Source organism: Nycticebus coucang, chromosome 2 (genome assembly GCF_027406575.1).
Source record: "Nycticebus coucang isolate mNycCou1 chromosome 2, mNycCou1.pri, whole genome shotgun sequence".
Lineage (NCBI taxonomy): Eukaryota > Metazoa > Chordata > Mammalia > Primates > Lorisidae > Nycticebus > Nycticebus coucang.
The window spans coordinates 103,791,381-103,806,041 of NC_069781.1; the positions used below are offsets into that span (position 1 = coordinate 103,791,381).

The following is a 14,661-nucleotide window of genomic DNA, read 5'->3' on the forward strand; positions in this document are numbered from 1 at the left end:
AATCTGGGAGCATTTAAATTGGGTGCATAAATATTTAGAATTGAAATGTCTTCTTGTTGTAGTTTTCCCTTGACCAATATAAAGTGACCATCTTTGTCTTTTTTGACTTTAGTTGCTTTAAATCCACATGTATCTGAAAATAAGATTGCAACTCCTCTTTTCTTCTGAATTCCATTTGCCTGAAAAATTGTCTTCCAACCCTTGACTCGGAGCTTTAATTTGTCTTTTGAAGCCAGGTGTGTTTCTTGCAGACAGCAAATGGATGGCTTGTGTTTTTTAATCCAGTCAGCCAATCTATGTCTCTTCAGTGGGGAATTCAAGCCATTAACATTTATTGAGATAATTGATAAGTGTGGTAGTATTCTATTCGTCTTATTTGGTGAGAGTCCATTGCTTAGTTTTATCTTTTGCATCAGTGTGGAGGTTAGGTTCTGTCCTTTGATTTCTGAGTTCTTACTTTGCTGCTGATCCATTGTGGTGGTCAGTGTGCAGAACAGGTTGAAGTATTTCCTGTAGAGCTGGTCTTGTTGTGGCAAATTTCCTCGATGTTTGTATATCCGTAAATGATTTGATTTCTCCATCAATTTTGAAGCTTAGCTTAGCAGGGTACAGAATTCTGGGCTGAAAATTGTTCTGTTTAAGTAGATTAAAGGTAGATGACCATTGTCTTCTTGCTTGGAAAGTTTCATTAGAGAAGTTTGCGGTAACTCTGATGGATTTGCCCCTGTAGGTCAACTGGCGCTTACTCCTGGCAGCTTGCAGAATCTTTTCTTTTGTCTTGACTTTGGACAGGTTCATCACAATGTGTCTTGGAGAAGCTCGGTTAGAGTTGAGGCGACCCGGGGTCCAATATCCCTCTGAAAGCAGTGTGTCAGAATCTTTGGTGATGTTTGGGAAATTTTCTTTTATAATATTCTCTAGTATGGCTTCCATTCCTCTGGGGCATTCTTCTTCCCCTTCTGGAATTCCTATAACTCGTATGTTGGAACGCTTCATAAAGTCCCATAATTCTGACAGTGAACGTTCTGCTTTCTCTCTCTTCTTTTCTGCCTCTTTTACTGTCTGAGTTATCTCAAGAACTTTGTCTTCTACCTTTGAAATTCTTTCTTCTGCATGGTCTAACCTGTTGCTGATACTTTCCATTGCATCTTTAAGTTCCCTAATTGACTGTTTCAGTTCCTTCAGGTCTGCTATATCCTTTTTATATTCTTCATATCGTTCATCTCTTATTTGATTCTGTTTTTGGATTTCCTTTTGGTTATTTTCCACTTTATTAGCAATTTCCTTCATTGTTTCCATCATTTCTTTCATTGTTTTCAACATGTGTATTCTAAATTCCCTTTCTGTCATTCCTAACATTTCTATACTGGTGGAATCATCTGCAGTAGCTACCTCATGGTCCCTTGGTGGGGTTGTTCTAGACTGGTTCTTCATGTTGCCTGGAGTTTTCTGCTGATTCTTCCTCATGAGTGATTTCTTTTATCTGTTTCCTTGCCCTAATTTTCCTTTCACTTCCTCTTGCTCTTTAAGTTCTTGTGCCTGTGGACTAAGGGTTACAGGACCAGAAGGGCGAGAAGGTTGAAGAGCAAAAAAAAGGGGATGAAAGAAAGGAGGACCGAGTGATAAGAAAAAAAGAAAGATAGAGAAAGGAGGGGGTGGGTATAAGGAATATTGACAAAAAGAAGAGAGGCACAGAAAGAGGGAGGCAGGGCAATATAGGTGTACAGTAGGGTACTTTGACACAACCTTAAAAAACCCCACCTTCTGGGGGTGCCCAGTTGGGTGGTTCCCTTGAGGTCAGCAGCTCTTTGCTAACCTGGTCAGACACAGTACCCCACCTCCACCAAGTAGAGAGGAAAGACAAAAATGCTATAAATCAAACCAAAACAAGCAAACAGAAAACTTTACAGGGATAAAATTGGGTGAAAAACCAAATTATATCGGTAGAAACACTAGCAAAAATGAAGTTGAAGTTATTAAAAAAGGCAGCAATGGGAAATTATAATTAAACTAGGAAAATTGAGAAAGAAAAAGGGATCTGTGTGGAAAAGATTGAAATTAAAAAACAAAAGAACATCAGCAATGTCAAAATAAACAAACAAAAAAAACAACCAAACAAAAAAAAAAAAAGAAAAAAATACACAACGAAAAACAAAGCAGTTTGTATATGTTATTGAATATTGTCTGGGCACCACGTGGTCTTCTGGGGTATGAGATGTTAGTCACAGTTCTGATACGACTGGAGGCTGCTGATTTCTCAAACCCCAGCAGGTAGACACCCTAAATCTCTCTTCAGCCTACTTAAAAGGCACTTTGAACTTGTAAACTTGCTGAGCAGAAGCTTTCCCAGCTTTCTCGCTGGAATCGCTGCTGAAGTGGCTATCCACTTTCCCAGTGTGCCAAAACTGGTCTCACTCTGCCCCTGAGGGTTAGGGCTGCAAGGCGGCTCAGACCCCACCCTTAGGCTACTTGGTTGCTGGGTTACCAGCTCCCACCCGTTTCTAGCTCTGCGACCCTGAGGGCGGAGCTTGCGGGGGCAGATCACTGACAATGGATCCGTGTGACCCACCACCAAACACTATTAGCTCTGTCTGGCTCAGCGGCTCAGACTGGGGCCCTAGACAAAGGCCAAAGTTCTCCGCACTTCCGCTCAGGCCTTCCCCAGGGCAGTTCAACTCAGTGCCAAGTCCAAGGACATCAAAACAGTTCACAGGTAAGGCCTTTCTGGTTTGCAGTCTCGCTGCTACTGAACTTACAGTTGTGGGCGGGTTTAGACGGATTGAACACACGCGACCACTTGCCGGTTTTCCATGTTTTAGTCCTCCTCTTGGGGTCCAGAAGTCTCTCGCTGACTCCCTGTATCCTCATAGGAGTGATGATAGGCAGTTCCCACCAGCCAGAGATGCCTGGAGTCCTATCTCCCCAGACTCACGGTGCCCAGATGCAAGGAAGCTGTTACTCGGCTGCCATCTTGCTCCGCCTCCGAGTTAGCTATTTTCTCCATATAAATTTTAGAATCAATTTGTCAATATCCATAAAATAACTTGCTATGACTTTGACTGGAATTACATTGAATCTATAAAAGTTAGAAGAACTGACATTTTGACAATATTGAGTTTTCTTATCCACGAACATGGAATATCTCTGCATTTATTTAGTTTCTTCCATCACGTTTATATTTTCATCATATAGATCTTGTACATATTTTGTTAGATTTATCTATTTCATTTTGGGGGATTTTTTTTTTTTTTAGTTTTTTATTTTTTCAAATTAATATGAGGGTATAATTTTTAGGCTACATTGTTCTCACTTCCAGGGTAAAGCCATTTAAATAAGAGCCCCTCACCCAGGGGACATGTTATATACCCTCACAATGTGCACATTAGGTGAGATCCTGCCTCATGCCCTCCCTCCTTCTGCCAAACATCCTCCCTCTTCCCCCGAACTGGACTAGTGTTTTATTTTTATTTTTTCCTTTTTTGAGATGGAGTCTCAGTATGTCGCCCTCAGTAGAGTGCTGTAGTGTCAGCTCACAGTAACCTCAAACTCTTGGGTTTAAACGATTCTCTTGCCTCAGCCTCCCAAGTAGCTGGGACTACAGGTGCCTGCCACAACCCTCAGCTATTTTTTTGTTGGGTTGTCATTGTTGTGTTAGCTGGCTGGGGCTGGGTTTGAACCTGCCAGCCTCGGTGTATGTGGCTGGCACTGTAACCACTGGGCTACAGGCGCTGAGCCTGTTTTATTGTTCTTGTGAGCACATAATTATTTGTTTATATATTGATTTAATATTATGGAGTACATTGGATATTTATTTTTCCATTCTTGTGATACTTCACTAAGGAGAATGTATTTCAACTCCATCCAGATAAATGTAAAAATGTAAAGCCTCCATCTGTTAAAATTATATTATTATAATATAATTAAATATATAATTATAATATTCCATGGTATACCATTTGGGGGGATTCTAATGTAAATGGTATTGTTTTTAATTTCAAACCCCACTTGGTTCATATGCTTGTTTATATGCTGACATATAAGAAGGCAATTAACTTTTATACAGGGTGGCCACAAAGTTCATCTGCAATTAAAAATAGACTTTTTTTACTTAATCTAATTAACTGATTAATTATTAATTTATTTATTGAGTTAATAATTAGTTAATTTATTGAGCTTGTTGCCTGTGGCTCAAGTGGCTAAGGTGCCAGCCACATACACCTGAGCTGGCAGGTTTGAATCCAGCCTGGGCCCACCAAACAACGATGGCTGCAACCAAAAAAAAAAAATTTATTGAATAAAATTAATTAATTGAATAAATAGAAATAGACAACTATTTTCAATTACACAAGAACTTTATGGCCACCCTGTATATTAATCTTGTATCCTGCAATCTTGCTATAATTGCCTATTAGTTCAAAGTTTCCTTGTTTATTTCCACATTTTCTACATGGACAATTATGTCATCTACAAATACAGTTTTATTTCTTCCTTCCCAATCTGTATACCATTCTTTCCTTTTTTTTCATTTCTCTTCCTGCATTAGGTAGAAATTTCAATACAATGTTGAAAGGAAGTGGTGAGTGGGGACATCCTTATCTTGTTCCTAATCTTAGTAAGAAAACTTTAGGTCCTTCACCATTAATTCTGATTACTTGTTTTGTATATTTGTTCTTTGTGAAATTGAGGAAGCTCCCTCTCTGTTTCTAGTCTACTGAGAATTTTACTTTTTATGTAATTTATTTAATAAATATGTTTAATCATGAATGGGTGTTCGATTTTGTCAAGTGCTTTCCCTGCATCTATTGATATGATCAGGTGATTTTTCTTCTCTACCTTATGTGAACTACACAGATTCTCCAATTTTTTCTTTTTTGTGAGACAGAGTCTCATTGTGTCACTCTTGGTAGAGTGCCATAGCATCATAGCTCACAGCAACCTCAAACTCTTGGGCTTAAGTGATTCTCTTGCCTCAGCATCCTGAGTACCTGGGACCATAGGCGCCCACCACAACGACCAGCTATTTTGTTTTTTAGAGACAGTCTAGCTCTAGCTCAGGCTGGTCTCGAATTGGTGAACTCAGGTGATCTGCCCGCCTCTGCCTCCCAGAGTGCTGGGACTACAGGCGTGAGCCATTGAACCGGCCCGGAATCTCCAATTTTGAACTAGTCTTGCATAACTGAGATAAATTCCCCTCAGTTATAGTACATAATTCTTTTAAAACATTTTTTTGGATTTAATTTGCTAATATTTTGTTGATGATTTTTGCATCTTTGCTCATGAAAGATGCTAGTTTGTCATTTTCTTTTCTCATAGTATCTGGTTTTCTTTCTTTTTTTTTTTTTAAAGAGACAGAATCTTACTTTGTTGCTTTTGGTAGAGTGCCGTTGCATCACAGCTCACAGCAACCTCGAGGTCTTGGGCTTAGGCGATTCTCTTGCCTCAGCTTCCTGAGTAGCTGGGACTACAGGTGCCCGCCACAATGCCTGGCTATTTTTTTTTGTTGTTGTTGCAGTTTGGCTGGGGCTGGGTTTGAACCCGCCACCCTCGGTATATGGGGCCAACACCCTACTCACTGAGCCACAGGCGCCACCCATGATTTATGTTTTGATGGTTTCAAATTATTGATTTAATAAATGTTATTTCAGATCTCTCTTCCTTTTATGTGATACCTTCTTTGACCCCATTATTAGGAAGTTGTTTCACTTCCTCATGTTCATAAATTTTCTGAATTTCATTATTTCTAATTTTATTCCACTGTCATTGGTGAATATAATTTGTTTTTATTTATTTATTTATTTATTTTTTGAGACAGAGCCTCAAGCTGTCACCCTGGGTAGAGTACCGTGACACCACAGCTCACAGTAACCACAAACTCCTGGGCTCAAGCAATTCTCCTGCCTCCACCTCCCCCAAGTAGCTGGGACCACAGGTGCCCGCCACAATGCCCAGCTATTTTTTGGTTGCAGCTGTCATTGTTGTTTGGTGGGCCCGGGATGGATTCGAACCCGCCAGCTCAGGTGTATGTGGCTGGCGCCTTAGCTGCTTGAGCTACAGGTGCCGAGCCGGTGAATATAATTTGTATGATGCTAATCTTCTTATATTTGAGACTTGTTTTATGGTAAAACATAATCTAGAAGAATGTTATTACATACATGCACTTAATATTGTATACTGTTGTTAGTTGGAGTGTTCTATAGGTTATGTTATGTCTAGCTGGTTTATAGAACTGTTCAAGTATTCTATTTCCTTTCTGATCTTCTGTCTTGTTTTCTATCCATTATTGAAGTAAGTATTAGTATCCCACCTATTATTCTTGAACTGCCTATTTCTCTTTCCAATTCTAGCAGTTTTTGGCTTCATGCATCCTGGAGGTTTTATTTGATGCATGCATGTTTATGGTTGTCATAACTTCTTGGTGAATTGACTCTTTTTTTTTTTTTTTTTTTTTGTAGAGACAGAGTTTCACTTTATTGCCCTCAGTAGAGTGCCATGGCGTCACACAGCTCACAGCAACCTCCAACTCCTGGGCTTAGGCGATTCTCCTGCCTCAGCCTCCCGAGTAGCTGGGACTACAGGCGCCTGCCACAACGCCCGGCTATTTTTTTGTTGCAGTTTGGCCGGGGCTGGGTTTGAACCCGCCACCCTTGGCATATGGGGCCGGCGCCCTGCTCACTGAGCCACAGGCACCGCCCGAACTGACTCTTTTTAAGTAACAGAAACAGTCAAAGAGACCTGAACTCAGCCAGGACATTATCTCTGGAAAGAGTGGATGCAGAAAGCACCAGGGCTTCAGGGGGTTGTCCTCATTTGCCTCTTGTCTGGGTGTTGGCTGTACAATGTGTGTTCAGCTCTCAAAAATCCAGTTAGCTAGTACTTACTTACACTCTTACGTATGTATGCTGTATTTCACAAAAACTTTAAAGAAAATAAATCTTGGCTGGGTGCAGTGGCTCACACCTGTAATCCTATAACTCTGGGTGGCTGACAGGCAGGTGGATCGCCTGAGCTCAGGAGTTTGAGACCAGCCTGAACAAGAGTGAGACCCTTTCTGTACTAAAAGTAGAAAAAATAGCTGGGTGTTGTGCTGGGCACCTGTAGTTTCAGCTACTTGGGAGGCTGAGGCAGGGGGATCACTTGAGCCCAAGAGTTTGAGGTTGCTGTGAGCTATGATATCATAGCATTCTACCAAGGGCAACACAGTGAGACTCTTCTCAAAAAAGAAAAGAAAAGAAATCTTGAGATTCCCCACTTGCTAATGAGATGAACAAAAGGGATCCTGGGGGGAAGTGGGGATGGAATTATTGATTCCTATTATTCTCTCATCCCAGAAGGTCCGTTTCCTGGATGGAGGGAGGCTTTTTCGGTAGGTGAGGCACGGTGGCACCTGGCATTGCCTTGTCATGTTCTTTAGGAGAGAAACTCATGTGGGGGAGAGACTCCTTCACCCCAGGGACTCAAGAAAATAGACTCTTAGAGGAATGAAATGAACTCACAAGAGCTAGTATGCTTGCCTATGAGAAACTTCCATAAATAATAACACACAGCCTTTCCAGCTCCACTGTGTGAACCCAGCTGACAGTTGAGCACATCTGGAGGCAAACCTGATATGGGACTGGGAGGCCCCGTAGGCAGGAGTAGCCCAGTGACTCACAGGGGCTGGCAGACAGACACCCTATTAGTATTTGCTGATGAAGGATTAAAAAAAACCTGAAAGCATTCCTAGGGGGACTTAGGCAGCATCAGGATTACTAGTTACACAGCTGTGTTCATGATGTACAAATATGGCCCATATAATAGGATACACACATTTTCCTGGATGAAGATCACACTTTGATTAAAAGTTGACTTAAATTATACTCCCCACAGACGTAAGGCCCATCTCTATGGTCTGATATCCACAGGCATATGTGATAATGATGATGGTAGTAAGAACCACATTAGCAACAAGCATCCATTGAGTACCTACCGTGTTCTGAATATCCAGGGCTTCACAAAAACTTCAAACCACCTCTGAGAAGGGAACTACTGATCCCAACTTACAGATGGGGAAATTGAGGCTCAGAGAGGCTAAGGCAGCCAGCTACCAAATGGTGGGGATTCAACCAAGGGTCCAGCTCCCAAGTCCGAGCTGTTGTTTCTAGCTCTAGTAACCTATAAGGGAGTGGGGGTAAAACTACTGCAGGAAGATGGAAGATGGGGGAGGGAACGGAGACCATCCCCTCCCAGAGGGGAAGGCTGAACAGAAGGCCTTTTTGTATGGACTGCCCCCTCCTACAGACTTGTGGGACAGTACCCAATTGGGAGGTTGTCACCTGTCACTCCCTTCCTGGAACTGAGAAACATGCACAAGGACCTGGGCTTGGGGATGGGAGGCCAGACTCAGCATCTGGATGTTTGTAAGACTCAAACACACCAATGGGCAGAAGTGATCAGGTGTACAGGTGGGAGCGGAGGGCCTCCTGTAAAGTGGCCCTGCTGCCTCATGCCTCCCTCCTGCTTAGGGGTCTTCATTCAGACCAGCTGAGGGCTCCTTTTCAAACTTTTCTAGGAATCTGTTGAGACAACAGCCTTTTTACTCAATCAGAAAGAAAGTTTCAGACTGCAAACAGGTCATGGCAGCCACTACTAAAGAGGGATGGGATCATCAGGGGAAAGAGGCATTGTGGCAACACGGAGGCCAGGAGAAGGGGCATGGCAATGAGACCCCCCCAGACGTAGGGATCCTAGGTGAGTGGCACAGCAGTGAGACCCTGGCCTGAGACAGGTTTCCAGAGGGAAACTCTAGAAGGGTAAAGACACATAGGCCTGACTAAGGCTGTCAGGCGAGGAGGTGGCAGGAGCATGCCCTGGTAATTACTGTCCGCAATCATTCAAATGTGCCCAGAGTATCTTTGAACATATTCCTACAGATAAATACGGTTTTGTGTTGAAAAACAGGTAACTCGTATTCATTCCTGGGTCCAGAGAGTTTAAGAGTAAGGACAGAAAAGGATTCCCTGCTTCCTGTCAGGACAGCAGGGGTTACTCCTAGTTTTAGTCTAGTAAACATTATGTGTTCTTACCACCAGGCTGCTGGGTTTTCATACCTCATGCTGTGGGGGACCCTGAGGGTGCCTCCCACACAATCTCTCCTCAGGCTCCTGAGGACAGGCCTTAGGCCACTTCCAGCTCCCACCCACAAGGTTATCTGATAGGTTGGCTCTGTTGTTGTTTGAGGCATTGGAAACTGTGCTTTGCTAGAACCATAGTCATCTGGAACAGGGAGTCAAGCAACCAGAGAACAAGCGTGTGCTCTGTCTTTTTATTATTCTTTATTTATTGGTCCTACCACCGGGACCCTTTACCCAGGCCCACTGTTCCTATGCATGCTGGCTTTGCAGACATTAACATCATATGTCTGTGTCTTAATTAATTTTTCCTTCCTATTCCTTTTCCATGCTCTGCCTCATTTTCTCAGAAATTAAAGGCTTTTTACTTATTATTATTTGTTTTTTTGGGTCTGTGTAAAGGTTCCTTGGCAGGAGAACATGCATATGACTTTAAAATAAAGACCAACATTCTGACACTAAGGTAATGCACAGAAAAAATACAGTACTCAGACATCATTGCAAATAAATACCCCATACAGATGAAGTTATCTCAAATGTAACGATATTTCTTATGAATCAACACTGTAACAGAAGGTAAAAATAGGAGTCCTTAAAACTAGGAATAAGAAATGCTTATTCCAGGAAACAGAATTCTTTTATTCTTGTCATGTATATTATTATAATTTGTCCTTTTTTTGAAGGAGGGAGGACAGTTTTTCTTCCTCCAAAAGTACCAATCTGACCACTCACATGAAGTTCACTCAGCAAATGGAACAGGATGTAGTCCTGGTTTGCCAAGGAACTTTAATGAATTCTGTTTCCTGAAATTAACAGTGATTAGTTACACCAAGCAAGAGAAGATATAATGTCTTGCTTTCACATTTGCAAAGAATACTATGGCTAACCCTCACCCCTTACTGCGCATGCCGACAGTGCCGGCCCTCCTGACACCTTCGGCTCTTCACAAACGTGGCGTTCATACAGCTTGCTCAGCTTGTCCCAGAAAGTCCATTTGGTTCCCAAAGCACACTCAAAGTTTTGTGTTTGCTTTTGTTTTCTAAGCCCCTGAATTTGCTAGTAAAGAATCACTGATTAACAGAATTTTGCACAATGACTGTTTCTTTCCCACAATGAAGATGCCCAGGTCCTGGTGTGAGGCATGTACCTGCCCCCACCTGCTGGCCCACGCTGGCCTTCAGCATGCCCAATAGCTCTTCCCTGCCTACTTTGGAAAATGATCTACGCTGGGACACCTCCCTCAACTGATGAAGGCACTACTGGCAATGATTACTAACAAAAAGGCGTTGAAAGAGAACACCCTAAAAATCGACAACTGTAGAATTTTCTAAATGTACCACAATTTGGCACAACAACCAGAGTAACAAAACAATTCCAATTTGGAATTTTACTGGTACAGTTGTATAAAATTCTGTTAATCAGTCATGCTTCACAATGTCCTAAAACCCAGATAAGTCTGGAATTTGTAGGTAATACTACTCATTCAATAATTTATCTTTTTGTTCAAGTGCCTATTACTGTTTTAACCAGAGCAAAGGTCAAGTTTTCTTCTTGTTACATTGAACTATTCCTAAGAATAATAATAATACAATATGAAAAACCCCAGAATCGGAATACCCTGGATTTCTTAATGAACATGGCATTTAAAATCTGTAATTTCAAACATGAACCATAATGCCGTAAAACCTAAAAGGCTGCTGAACCACAGCGTGGATGGATACACTTAGCCGAGCTCCTCGCCGGGTCGAAGCCCTCACTTCCACAGTCTAGAGCTACTCTCTAAAGGGCACACAGCTCTGCCTTGTGCTGACACCAGACCAACACAGGGGAGCTGAGGCAGACAGCTACAGGACCACGAGCACAGACCACGGCATCTGAGACGGTCTCTACGCAAGGAATTAAAGAAGCAAATATAATATCAAAATATCAAAAGTGCACAGGTCGATCGGATAAAAAAGGAACATGTGTAATAAGGAGCCCCTGTGGTGGGCATGTCCAATGGGCTCCTGAAGAGCCTGGCAGCGGGAAGCAGGGTCTTCGGCCATATAGAGGCCTTTCCATGCAGCAGCTTTTCGGCATGCTCTATAGTAAAGCTTATTTTCCTCCCATTAAAAACTTGGGGAATGCTATTTTGAAAAGAATTGCAGTGGCATATCCAAAAACATTTTTAAGTGGACTTTTAGGTTGCCCTTCCTTCCTTCATGTGGGCCATGGGAAGGAAAGGAAGAGGGCTGTGGTGTGACAGGGCTGGGTGGCCAAGTCCTCCCGGCAGCTACTCTACAGCTGAAAACGGGAGAAAACAAAACAGTGTTAGAAATGGGTCACCCGTCCCTTCCTGTTCATCTGACAACTAAAGCTCTCCACATGCTGGGAAGGCATGAGCACGTTAGTTGGCAGAAGAGAAGACCTGTGCGTGTTAGGGGGCTGGTGGCTCCAAATACTCACAAGCCCCTTAGGAATATGGAGAGAAGCTGCATGCCAGGCTCTCGAGGAGAGGGTGAAGCGGCATGCGGGGCAGGCATGCAGGTAGCTGTCCCACAGCAAATTCTGCTGGGGCTGGGGAAATCCGAGCTCAGGACAGACCTATGGGGGACACACATGGACCCGTCCTGGAGTCTGGAGGGGACTGAGATACATTGAGCACCAAAGGAAGAGCAGGCAGGGGCAAACAGATGTGGGAGAGAGCAACACAGTCTCTTTCCCAGGTAATGGGAATCCCTTTCCCATATGGGAGATGAGGCAAGCAGCCAGTACAAAAGAAGACTGTAATTTCAGGTCCAGCCCCATGGGGTGACTAGAGAGAAATACTGAGAAAAGCTCTGCTTCAGAACGTGGGAACACAGACAGGCTGATGCCAAAGCTCTGGTGTGGATGGAGCCTCTGCCAATGGGAGAGCCCTGTAGCTGCCTTTGCTCTTTCTCCATCACTCCCCAATTGCACTACATAAAGAGAACTAAACACCTCCTACCTGGGAATCCTGGGAACTGGCCCTGGGTGCATCCAAAGCTTTCCCAGCACCAAGTCGGGCTGTGGCTATGACTCTGTGTGTCCTTCAATTCAGCTGAGCCTGCTGGTGGCTCAAACTCCATGTGGGGGATTCTAAAGCCTTGCTTCTTCAGGTTTGAAGCTCCCTGGAGGAAGGCCTGATAATGGGTCACCGTAGTCACCCCAAGTACCAATGGACGGGCTGTGCACTGAGGATCAAGGTCTGACCAGGCACTTGGAAAGTTTTCTCATTGAAAAGGAAAATTTAGGCCTTGGGCCCTGGTAATTTGTTAGCTCACAGGCCTCTAGACAAGTATGCTGATCTCAGAAATGAGCAACCCAGCCTTGGTCTCCTGGGTTACGGTCAGCTGTGTCTGCGCCATGTGTGTCTGGCCAGCAGAATATAGGAGCTCAGGGCTGCTCCTCTGGATTTGGGGGAACAAATTCTGCATCTTTGTCCTAAATGTGATTTGCAGTGAGATGCTGCACAAACTATAATATAATTCTTTCCATAAACTATACCAAGTACAGCGGCATCCTCTTAGGCTGTACCTAGGATGCAGGCTGGAAACTCCTAAAACTGCTTTCTGGTGCTGACATTAGACACATTTGACAAACATGCAAGTTTCAACTCAGGTTCTGCCCCTTCTAGGTGCCAAGGGAGCAGGATGAGAACTCTTTCCCCTGGATTTTTCCAAGGGTGCCTAGGGCCCTGGAAGACACTTTCATAAGTCTGTCTTCTACAAGCATGTGCAGCTCTACAATCCCCAAGACACCCACGTCCACCCGTAGAGAGTAGCTAGGGAGGGGGTACTCCTGAGGGGGCTTTGAGGAGAAGCGACACAAAGCTCTCAGGAGTGTCCTGATGATTCACACACCCCATGCCACCTTGACTAGAATCCTGCCCTCTGTGCATTAGTCACGTTAAGACAGACCTAGCGCCGCTGTCCCGCTGTTGCTGGGTTAGTTGAGGTGAAGCGGGCGTTAGCTGCAGCGTGCGGCACCCCGCAGCCCCTAATCGCAGTAAATGCTGTGCTTCTCACTGCAGAACACCTGGTTGGCCAGTCCAGTGCCCTCGGCTCTGTCACTGGCACAGGCGCATGTGTGACTTACGCTGGGGGTGGCCGGTTTAGCCTTAGGGGTGGACTTGGCACGGCCACGCCGGGTCTGTTCATGGTCCAGCTCGAGCAGCTCCAGCCGCTGGGTCAGTGCTAGCTTCTGCTGGATGGCCATACGCAGCAGGGAGTTCAGTGTTTTCTTCTCATCCTCAGCAGCTGCCAGCTGCCGCTGCATCTCATCCAGCTGAGTAATGTACTCGTCACACCTGGGGGCCCAAAAGCACAGCTTAAGGCCAGGCAGAGCTGGCCGAGGATGGCAGGGCCAGGCTGGGCAGTCCTCTGACAGTCCACACAAGGAACCATCCCTCAGTGTGGCCCCTAGGCTGGAGGGCCAGGTTGAGGGAGACCCACACTGGCTTTTAGAGCAAAGGTTTCATTCAGACAAGCCCCTAATGAGGGCCCACGCAAGGTAGTCCTATGAGGCTGGTTTGAGTTTTGTGTTTTTATGGGGGTGGAGGCTGCTCTGCTCATTCGGCTGGATATGGTGCTTATAAAGTGGTTATGTCCCTCAGTGATTCAGCTTTCTCTAAGGGGCTCTTCCCACTTCAAAGCCTTGAGGTGGCTCAGGGAACAGATACCAAGACATCTCTGGCTTCTAGGGTGTAGATGTAAACCTTAGCAGGACTGGACTTGTTCCCAAGATCAGTGCTTAGTCAGTCTGTGCTTAATGACCAGTCAGAACCAGGGAACAGTGTATGTGGAAGCCAAAAACAGCCCCATCCTGAAACCACCTCTGTTTAACTGCCACACCCACATGCTAAGGTGGGTGAAGATCTGGTCTGTTCTTGGGCATCCCTCTCTGATGTGTCCCATCCAGGGGCTGGGTGAGGCCTGACAGAGATGCTGAGAAACTGAGTGAGTTAAATCTGGGGCCTCCTGAAGTAGGGGAGGCCACATAGGTGCTGAGCACAGCTCCACCTTGCCCATACTGTGCCCTGATCTGCCCACGGCCACCTGCCAGGAGCTGGCCCTTCAACAGGGCCCTTCCAGGCACTATGCTGCCCATAAGGACGCACACTGAGCTCTCATCCTCACAGTTTTACTTGAAATCTTCGTTCCGTATGAAATAAGGCAAGTTTACAAAACTAGGGTTTATGTGCCAGATGCTGAGGAAGTATGGAATCTTTTCCCAAGCTCCAGGAAGAGGAGAAGCTTCTAACGCAATCTTGGAACTCTTCCTTGTCTGTGCCCTGCCCCAGGAGGGTCACCCAGCAGGGAGCAGAGAGAATGGGAGTGCCCAGCACCAGGCTTGAGAGAAGCAGGCCCAGCACTCAGTTCTCAGCCTGTCTACTTTGGACTCTCAGATTTCTCACCCACTAAAAGGATATCTGCTGGGCCATGGGGAGGGCCCCTCAGTGCCATTCCAACACTGGCCAACAGGTGGCACTGACCATCTTTGGAGAGTAAAAGGCAGGGGTACCTGTCCAGGGACCATCTCATGGAGGCCGTTT

At 44.7% G+C, this 14,661-nt stretch overlaps 1 protein-coding gene across 2 annotated transcripts in view; it reads right to left on the minus strand.

Annotated features, from left to right (window-relative positions):
• Positions 1-9,287: 9,287 nt before the first annotated feature.
• Positions 9,288-14,661, minus strand: part of BICD2 (BICD cargo adaptor 2) — a 57,169-nt gene continuing 51,795 nt past the window's right edge. Inside the window, exons 7-8 of one of the 2 annotated variants that reach the window (XM_053577835.1) lie at positions 13,206-13,416; positions 9,288-11,390 (exon numbers count right to left, since the gene is read on the minus strand). In XM_053577835.1, the coding sequence (XP_053433810.1) occupies positions 11,385-11,390; positions 13,206-13,416 (217 nt within the window). In that variant the 3' untranslated portion in view covers positions 9,288-11,384. Of the gene's footprint in view, positions 13,417-14,661 lie in introns of both variants that reach the window. The other variant, XM_053577828.1, reaches the window with a different exon arrangement.